The sequence below is a fragment of the Coregonus clupeaformis genome, chromosome 35, assembly GCF_020615455.1.
Source record: "Coregonus clupeaformis isolate EN_2021a chromosome 35, ASM2061545v1, whole genome shotgun sequence".
NCBI classification, from domain to species: Eukaryota; Metazoa; Chordata; class Actinopteri; order Salmoniformes; family Salmonidae; genus Coregonus; species Coregonus clupeaformis.
In genome coordinates, this window is record NC_059226.1 from 1,966,736 (window position 1) to 1,977,339 (window position 10,604).

Genomic DNA, 10,604 nt, shown 5'->3' on the forward strand with positions numbered 1-10,604 from the left:
AAGCATTTGGTCACCTACAAACAAGCAAGATTTCTGGCTCTCACAGACCTGTAACTTCTTCTTTAAGAGGCTCCTCTGTCCTCCACTCGTTACCTGTATTAATGGCACCTGTTTGAACTTGTTATCAGTATAAAAGACACCTGTCCACAACCTCAAATAGTCCACTATGGCCAAGATCAAAGAGCTGTCAAAGGACACCAGAAACAAAATTGTAGACTTGCACCAGGCTGGGAAGACTGAATCTGCAATAGGTAAGCAGCTTGGTTTGAAGAAATCAACTGTGGGAGCAATTATTAGGAAATGGAAGACATACAAGACCACTGATAATCTCCCTCGATCTGGGGCTCCATGCAAGATCTCACCCCGTGGGGTCAAAATGATCACAAGAACGGTGAGCAAAAATCCCAGAACCACACGGGGGGACCTATTGAATGACCTGCAGAGAGCTGGGACCAAAGTAACAAAGCCTACCATCAGTAACACACTACGCCGCCAGGGACTCAAATCCTGCAGTGCCAGACGTGTCCCCCTGCTTAAGCCAGTACATGTCCAGGCCCGTCTGAAGTTTGCTAGAGTGCATTTGGATGATCCAGAAGAGGATTGGGAGAATGTCATATGGTCAGATGAAACTAAAATATAACTTTTTGGTAAAAACTCAACTCGTCGTGTTTGGAGGACAACGAATGCTGAGTTGCATCCAAAGAACACCATACCTACTGTGAAGCATGGGGGTGGAAACATCATGCTTTGGGGCTGTTTTTCTGCAAAGGGACCAGGACGACTGATCCGTGTAAAGGAAAGAATGAATGGGGCCATGTATCGTGAGATTTTGAGTGAAAACCTCCTTCCATCAGCAAGGGTATTGAAGATGAAACGTGGCTGGGTCTTTCAGCATGACAATGATCCCAAACACACCACCCGGGCAACGAAGGAGTGGCTTCGTAAGAAGCATTTCAAGGTCCTGGAGTGGCCTAGCCAGTCTCCAGATCTCAACCCCATAGAAAATCTTTGGAGGGGAGTTGAAAGTCTGTGTTGCCCAGCGACAGCCCCAAAACATCACTGCTCTAGAGGAGATCTGCATGGAGGAATGGGCCAAAATACCAGCAACAGTGTGTGAAAACCTTGTGAAGACTTACAGAAAACGTTTGACCTGTGTCATTGCCAACAAAGGGTATATAACAAAGTATTGAGAAACTTTTGTTATTGACCAAATACTTATTTTCCAGCATAAATTGCAAATAAATTCATTAAAAATCCTACAATGTGATTTTCTGGAGAAAAAAAATCCTATGATGAAAATTACAGGCCTCTCATCTTTTTAAGTGGGAGAACTTGCACAATTGGTGGCTGACTAAATACTTTTTTTCCCCACTGTATGTTGTGTACTGCGTAGACCAGGGGTATTCAACTCTTACCATACGAGGTCTGGAGAATGCTGGTTTTCTGTTCTATCTGAAAATGGCTTCGAAGTCCAGGGTTGAGTTTGAGGGGTGTAGACTATTGCAGTATAGAAGCTTCAGACATGTTGTTTTGGAACTAAACTATTAAATTATTTAGCAGTGATGAAAAATGAATCATAGGTCTAATGAATGTCATTTTACCCAATATTATGGTCATAGATGATCAAATTAACCCGGATACTGTATGTATCAAATTACATTTTAGAAGAGATATTCTTCTGTTATTTAATTCTTAAGTCAATAAAAATGTGATAACATATTGAATTTGGCCTTTAGTACTATAGTCCATAGAAACGCATTGAATAACACATTCATAAATGGCAAAAAAGACAGTCAAATGTTTTATAATAAAGAATAAGGTTTTGAAGTGTGTCATATCTAGGAGATATAAGAAATCTCACATAGATATACACACACACACATTTAACCCCCAACTCTAGGTGGTTATTAATATGGTGTTTTATTTTTTGAAAGAAATTGAATATAGAATATATTATTTTAGATGTTGTACAAGTTATCAACATATTGTTCAATGTTTTAAAAAATAAAAGGCCAGTGGTTATTCTGTCACTTTTCTTGCAACGGTATTGTTTCAGTATCGTGATAGTAAACCTGGTATCGATGTCAAAATGCTGGTATCGTGACAACACTACAGTGTGCCCAAATTTATGCGACCCTGTTTGTTACTCATGAAAGTATGTATGGTGTTATAAATAACCATATTGTCCCAGTGCTTGTCCATTGTCCTGTTTCAACCCCACTAAGGACTTTATTCAATCTGTATCGTGGAAGTTCAGCGTAACAGTAATTTAAAGGCAATGTCCCCACATTAGCAGAGACTGCATTCACATGCAGCGTTTACTATGTAAATCGGAAATTACCTTTACATTTCTATTGTGCAATCTGTACCGCTTCAGCGAGTTCATGAGCGGCTGTAGATCTTATGTCCATGGTGTTTATATGACTCCTGATTTAATCCAGCTGTCAGGGTGAAGAGGCTTGTCCCCACTCTGTCTTTATCAGCTGGGCAGTAAAGTTGGCTTTATCGTCTGATTTTACTTCACAACCATTATCTACCTGTGGGGAGCAGAGACACTATCAGCTTTACTGTTGAACAATATCATCAATCGTATAGTACGCTATGCCTTCAGAAAGTATTCATACTCCTTGACTTATTCCACATTTTGTTATTACAGCCTGAATTCAATCCCCCCAAAATGTCGCCCATCTACACAGGATACCCCATAATTACAAAGGGCCCGATTCCGACTTAGGAAATTATGCTTTTCTTACACACTTCTCAGTAGATGGTACTCACTTACCTTATGAAGGTGCGTAACGGGCTTTGCAGGTGTGGTTCCCTTGCGCGCACTGAATAAATAATTTAACCGCTGAAAACCCTCCCACTTGCTGGCCAACAGATTTTCTTGTGGAGTTTTCATTCGATAGGGTTTTCAGTACATTTATCTTATGCCATCCCTTTAAATATGGTGTACCAATCTAGTTAGAATTTTGGAATATATTGAGAGAACGGGTTCAGAATATTAGGGATCAATGAAAAAAAACCATCTAAATACAGTATATGCATATTGCTCTGTTTCCGCGTCAATTGGTCGATTTCAAAATACAATTATTTAGGGTTAGGAAAGCATTTATGAATCATAAAAAAACAGGTTTGGAGAGCCGTTACACACGAAAGAAAGAAAAGTGGTTTGATTCATTCTGAAAATGTAACCCATGGTAATGTTGGAAGATTAGTGTACATCGAATTATAATAGAGAGATTAGTGTACAATAGTAGGCGATACCCTCATCTATTGCCTGCACTAACCATGGAACTGTGTGATGACACAGCCTAGTAGCTTATTGCGCCATGCGTCGGGTTCAAACTTATGGCTTGGTCTGCGCTCCACTCCATAGCGATTTAATTAGTCTACCTCTTTAAAAATATATATATTATCAACCGTTACTAAGGATCCTCAGCAACAACCACATGGCCGTGACAGCATTTACAGAGGAAAGTAAATGAAACAATGTAATGATAATGTAGGCTATACCACCTGAAGGGAACTAACAGTAAATTGGCAGTTGAATATCTATTGTTATGGTAGGTCTACTGGTAGTGGTTAATATTTAACATGATATAAATAGGTACGCGAAAGTCGGGGTAGCCTATAATCAAGACATTTGAGAGTGCCCATCCCTGCAAGTTAAAAGGCCATAATTTAAATTCTGCATAATGGAACAGTATTTCATAAACTTTACTGTGGGAAAGTTGATATACTCCAGAGGGAAAACAGGTTTTTAGAAATTTTAGCAAATGTATTGAAAATGAAATCTCATTTACAAAAGTCAAAACTTTGTAGAAGCACCTTTGGCTGCAATTGCAGCTTTGAGACGTCTTAGGTATGTCTATCAGCTTCGCACATCTAGATTTGGGGATTTTCTCCCATTTTCTTTGCAAATTTTCTCAAGCTCTGGAAAGTTATACTTAACAAAAATATAAACGCAACAATTAACGATTTTACTGAGTTACAGTTCATATAAGGAAATCAGTCAATTGAAATGAATTCGTTAGTATCTGGTGTGACCACCTTTTGCCTAATGTAGCACGACATCTCCTTCGCATAGAGTTGATCAGGCTGTTGATTGTGGCCTGTGGAATGTTGTCCCACTTCTCTTCAATGACTGTGTGAAGTTGCTGGATATTGGCGGGAACTGGAACACGCTGTGAGCATCCCAAACACGCTCAATGGGTGACATGTCTGGTGAGTATGCAGGCCATGGAAGAACTGGGACATTTTCAGCTTCCAGGAATTGTGTACAGAACCTTGCGACATGGGGCCGTACATTATCATACTGAAACCAGAGGTGATGCAGCGGATGAATGGCACGACAATGGGCCTCAGGATCTCGTCACAGTATCGCTGTGCATTCAAATTGCCATCGATAAAATACAATTGTGTTTGTTGGCCATAGCGTATGCCTGTTCACAGCGTTGACATCAGCAAACCGCTCACCCACATGACGACATACACGTGGTCTGCGGTTGTGAGGCGGTTGGAGGTACTGCCAAATTCTCTAAAAACGATGTTGGAGGCAGCTTATGGAAGAGAAATTAACATTCAATTCTCTGACAACCACTCTGGTGGACATTCCTGCAGTTAGCATTCCAATTGCACGCTCCCTCAAAACTTGAGACATCTGTGGCATTGTGTTGCATGACACTGCACATTTTAGAGTGCCTTTTGTCCCCAGCACAATGTCCACCTGTGTAATGAGCATGCCGTTTTAATCAGCTTCTTGATATGCCACTCGTGTCAGGTGGATGGATTATCTTGGCAAAAGAGAAATGCTCACTAACAGGGACGTAAACAAATTTGTGCACAACATTTGAGAGAAATACGCTTTTTATGCATATGGAAAATTTCTAGGATCTTTTATTTCAGCTCATGTAATATTGGACCAACACGTTTACATTTTTGTTCAGTGTAGATGTGGAGCGACGGTGAACAGCAATTTAAGTCTTTACACAGATTGAATGGGATTCAAGTCTGGGCCACTCAAGGACTTTCACATTCTTGTTCTGAAGCCATTCCAGTGGTGCTTCGGCTGTATGCTTGGGGTCATAGTCCTGTTGGAATGTAAATCTTCGCCCCAGTCTAAGGTCATTTGCACTCTGAAGCAGGTTCTCATCAAGGATTTGCCTGTATTTGGCTCCATTGTGCACTCTATCCTTACCAGTCTCCCAGTCCCTGCAAAGCATCCCCATAGCATGATGCTGCCACCAACATGCTTCACGGTAGGGACGGTGTTAGACGGGTGATGAGCTGTGCCTGGTTTTCTCCAGACATAGAGCTTTGCATTCAGGCCAATTAGTTACATTTGTCTCATCAGACCTGATCATCTTTTTCCTTATCATCTCAGTCATTCACGTGCCTTTTTGCAAACTCCAGGCGTTCTGTTGTGCCTTTTTCTCAGGAGTGGCTTCCGTCTGGCCACTCTTCCATAAATCCCTGATAGGTGAAGTGCTGTAGAGATGGTTGTCCTTCTGGCAGGTTCTCCCACCTCAGCCAACAAACTCTGTAGTTCTGTCAGAGTGGTCTTTGGGTTCATGGTCACCCCCCTAGCCAAGGTCCTTCTTGCCTGGTTGCTCGGACGGCCAGCTTTAGGCAGAGTCTGGGTAGATCCATATTTTTTCAATTTCCAAATGATGGAGACCACTGTGCTCTTGGAAACTTTCAATACCCTTCCCCAGATATATGCCTCATCACAATTCTATCTCAGAGATCTACAGACAGTTCCTTGGACATCATGGTATAGTTTCTGCTCTGACATGCACTGTCAACTGTGGGAACTTATATAGACAGACAGGTGTGTTTTTCTAAATCTTGACCAAACAACTGAATTGGCGATAGGTGGACTCCAAGTTGTAGTGACATCTCAAGGATGACCAAAGGAAATTGGATGCACCGGAGCTCAATTTGGAGTGTCATGGCAAAGGGGGGGGGTGAAAACGTAGGTAAATGAGATATTTCATTTTCAATAACTTTGCTAAAATTTCTAAAAACATGTTTTCACTTTGTCATTATGGTGTATGGATGAGAAAAAAACATTTAATACATTTTGAATTCAGACTTTAAACACAATGTGGAACAAGTCAAGGGTTATTAATAATTTTGTATATATATATACACATACATACACACACTGTATATCTTTTGTTGTTGTTGATAATTTCTGAAGGCACTGTCCACGTAGAGGCAGACACAATATTACTCAATATCATAAATAGTAATTGCTCACAAAGATAGTGGCACGCTGTGACAGTGGCAAGTGTTAGGTTAAAGTCTAAAGGGAGAAGCATGAGATAAGGGAGGAATTTATAGAGTCACCATTTCATCATTATATTAAAATTATTGTTAGTCTATACAAACAACAAAACATTTGGAAAACAAAGCTCTCAAATGTGTGTTTTCTTTCAGAAATCATGTAATGATGGCAGACAAATCTATTTTGTCTCAACAGAGCCCCTTAAACAATCCAAACCAATGCATTCTGGAGAAGAAAATTACACAATGATTTTGCTGTATCAAATTTTATTTGCCACATGTGCCGAATACAATAGGTGTAGACATTACGGTGTATGTAGTCTCTGTCTAAAGTTTGTTCTCCCTAAGGAAAAGTATTCCATTTTTTTGTGTGGAGATAGTCGCAGAGAGAGCGGTTACAAGCATAGCACCACATCCACCAACTAAGCAGATATTCCCATCGAATATTCCATTGGAATAAAAATAAATAAATATGAAAGGTACCTAGTCAGGAGTTGGAATATGTGTCAGTCAGTCAAAGGTGATACCTAGTCAGTTGTACAACTGAATGCATTCAACTGAAATGTGTCTTCCGCATTTAACGCAACCTCTCTGAATCAGAGAGGTGCGGGGGGCTGCCTTAATCGACATCCACGGCGCCCGGGGAACGGTGGGTTAACTGCCTTGCTCAGGGGCAGAACGACAGATTTGTACCTTGTCAGCTCGGGGATTCGATCCAGCAACCCTTCGGTTACTGGCCAAACGCTCCTACCCGCCAGGCTACTTGCCGCCAGTCAAAGTTCAAGCCAGAGCAGCTTGGGGTAAAGAAACATTCTCGGTCACCCCTCACCAGTTGTTTTTTGTTGTTGCAAAAATAAAGCACCAGCTTTTGAATCATTGTAAGAAATGAAAATCTAGGTGAAACACACTGAAGAACAGAAACAAAAGAGGAAAAGTGTCATGTGAGCAAGAGTGGCAAACCGTTGTGAAGTAAAAGCAAGAGTAATACATTTGTAGATGTTGGAGAACACAAAGAAAAGCATGATTACAACCCATACACCGTTAAAAAAGTTAGAGCCTATAGCATTGTAATGGGGTTCTATCTCAATCTTTCCTTGATTCTTTGCACCCTATCGCCTCGTTCTCAAAACCCATTAGACAAGAAGGTCCAAAGAGAGGGACCTTGGACCTTTCCTTCAATACAGTTGAGAAGGAGGTAAGGAGATAGGATGCCAGGAATCGCAGGATTGTTTTTGTTGAAAGAGCTGACCCTTAATCTTTCTGTGGTAACCTACCTCTGGGTGCAGTGTGTTGAACTCAATGGGTGACTGCTCTCCCTGGTGGTCAGAGCTCCTCCTACACAGGCAGCACAGGATACACTTAAAGGTCCTCCTCATCTCCTCGTCCCGGAAGGAGTAGATAATTGGGTTAACCAGGGAGTTACACTCAGCCAGGATCAGACAGTACTTCTCATAGGTCAAGGCATGGCTGTCTTTACCCATGATCCCATCCAGCAACAGAGTCATCAGGCCCGGTGTCCAACAGAAGACAAACACACCTAGGGAGAGGAGGGAAGCCAAGGAGGAAAAGATGAGGGGATATGCCATAACCATGCCAATAACTTGTCAATTAAAACAAACAATTATGTTCACCACTACCTTACCTTAAAAATAGTATGTATGTTTTAGAGAGTTGCAAAGATCATGTATATTTTAGCAATGATTAAGTTGTAAGTAGGGATGTACGTGGAATGGAAATGATTTGAGAATAGAAACAGTAAGATAAAATGGCACGAGTGTTAAACAGTATTAGTTTCATTAGCATCACATCCTCTTGGAAGTGTACAATCCAGGCCAGTTGCAGATCACACTCACTCACCCAGTATAATAGAGATAGTCTTCATGAGGTTGACGACAGTCTCGTTGTGCCTCAGATGGTGGGAGGTGTGCTGAGACATCCGTTTACCCTTACGTCTCACGTAGACATAGATGCGTGCGTACACAGCCACCATGACAGAAAAGGTGAGCAGGTTGAGAGATGCCCAGAAGATCATATACCTGGAGAAGAAAATAATTTGTCCTTTTTCTTTGTAGATTATGATCATTTGTCTTTTGCTTTTAATCCAACATCCTGAGACATAGAGACAAACGTTGAACGCCAAGGTCAGCCAGCCACAGTGCAGCAGCGTCCTTGGAGCAGATAGGCAAGATAAGTGCCTTGATCTAGGGCACAACGGCAGGAGATGGCATCTAGGATACTTGGACGCCAACAACCCTCCAGTCCATTTGCCAGCTCACTCTCGACCAGGGGTCATATGTATCAAGCATCTCAGAGTAGGACTGCTGATTTAGGATCAGCTTTGCCAAATAAATAACATTATATGGACAAGGGGAACCTGATCCTAGACGGTTACCTGCGGCTGTAGAGCGGGGCGATGATTGAGCAGTCGCTAAGCTGGCACTCACAGTTCCACCCCATGGAGGGCACCAGGCCCATGATGATAGCCACTGCCCAGATACACAGAATCAGCAGCACCACACGCCGGTTGGTCATCTTGCTGTGCAGCTGCATAATCATAATAAAAATAAACGTATAACACAGTACATACAGCGACAGCAAATCAATGTACATAATAAAATAATACAAATTAGAATAGAATGATAGAAATTTGTACAAACACGTCATAAGATACTAAAAGAACAGCCAGACTAATTCAAAGCCAAAGGAAAAGGCTTTGCAGTCTGTTAGAGTAGTTAGTATTTTTACCTGCATGGTAATTATGGTCTGGTGACGCTCCACCGCCACAGCCAGCAGGTTGGCCACAGATGCCGTCAGGCTCATGTCCACCAGAGCATTCCTAATGAACCATTGCTGCTTGGACAGCCTGAAGAAGAAGAGGATTCCTCTGTTGTCAACTGTCACAGAGATTAGTATGTCCTTTATCCAAACCCACTCAAGACACACATACATTACAAACACCTACTGAGAAGTTGGAAGACAGGGTCAGCCACAGTGTAGGGCCCGTGGAGCAGTTGAGGGTTAAGTTTGCTTAAGGGCACAACGGCAGGTATCTAGGATACTGATTCAAACCAGTGACCCTCCGGTTACTGACCCGCCTCCAGCCTAATGTCCGCTCTACCTGATGGTCCAGGGCCCTGTGTTGAGCACGAGGTTGGTGTAGGCCAAGCCGGCGAACAGGTCCGCGGCGGCCATGTTGGCTAGCAGGAAGTAGATGGGGAAGTGGAAGCGTCGGTTGATCAAGATGGCCGCCATCACCATTATGTTGGACAGGATCATGATGAGGCAGATGGTCAGGCCCAGGACCACTACCACACAGTCCCTGACACGCCAGTCTCTGCCGATGTCCTTACCTACGTACTCGTAGAAGAAGGTGACGTTGTGGCTGTAGTCGCACGCGTTCCCCCTGCCACCGCTCTCCATGGCGGCTGGAGACAAAGAGACATAATGGAATGGAATTCGGTAAAAGTAGGTATGAGGCCCTCCGCTAGGAGCTAAAAGGAATAAGTCAAGTCAAACGAAGGTCTCTTCTCTGTATGGCACTACTTAGCCCATTCATAGACGCTAACTACCTTTACCGCCTATTGATGAAGGTATCCGGGGGACTTTGGTTAAGACCCCCGACGCTTGCTCTATACGTTAACACGCATCGCTTGCGGTACGGTTGTGGAAACGTATCTTTCATAATAAGAGTTTTAAGGTTATATTACTACACACCTTTATAGGGTTACGTTAGGGTTAGTCTTCCCACACAGCCATTTATCCATGTTACAGCGCTTGTTTACGGAAGACAAAGGCAACCACCTGTGTGTAAGCGTAACTGGGGAGGAAGTGTAGTTAGTTAACTGGAGGCACACGGGCAATTCCACTTCAAATGTATGCCAAACAGAAAACATTTATTTCAAAGTTTAACAAACCATACAACTCTATGCAAATGGTCTACTATGTACAATTTACACAGAATGTTTTTTGAAAACACATTTACTGGAAGAACTGCAAAGTCTGGTAACAGAATTTCTGTAAAATCTCCCTCCGTTTTTTGTAACCACATTTTCCAAAAACTGTTAAAATATCTGCTCCGAATTAAGATTCAAAGATGTCTACAAAAAGAATGGGGTGTCAGCTATGACATGACACATTGAGTTAGAAAATATATATTTTGATTATTGAACTACAGTAAGTGACGTGGATTTATACCCAGTCACAGAATTGTGGTAATGGAATTTCATCATGGATCTCCTGATCTATACTACACAGAAATACATAATTATGGATATGAATGTCATTCTCTTTGTGATGAAAATGTTTATGCTTTT

At 42.0% G+C, this 10,604-nt stretch overlaps 1 protein-coding gene across 2 annotated transcripts; it reads right to left on the bottom strand.

The window, feature by feature from the left end:
• Nucleotides 1-1,823: 1,823 nt before the first annotated feature.
• On the bottom strand, nt 1,824-9,711 carry LOC121551036 (lysophosphatidic acid receptor 2-like). 2 transcript variants are annotated; one of them, XM_041863560.2, is made up of 6 exons: nt 9,410-9,711; nt 9,037-9,154; nt 8,684-8,835; nt 8,149-8,327; nt 7,566-7,828; nt 1,824-2,537 (listed from the first exon to the last, which is right to left on the bottom strand). In XM_041863560.2, the coding sequence occupies exons 1-6, from the start codon at nt 9,709-9,711 to the stop codon at nt 2,445-2,447; spliced, it is 1,107 nt and encodes a 368-aa protein (XP_041719494.1). In that variant the 3' UTR covers nt 1,824-2,444. The 2 variants fall into 2 exon arrangements, with proteins under 2 accessions (XP_041719494.1, XP_041719493.1); XM_041863559.1 differs by lacking the exon at nt 1,824-2,537 and having other exon boundaries at nt 7,015-7,828.
• Between the last annotated feature and the right edge of the window lie 893 nt (nt 9,712-10,604).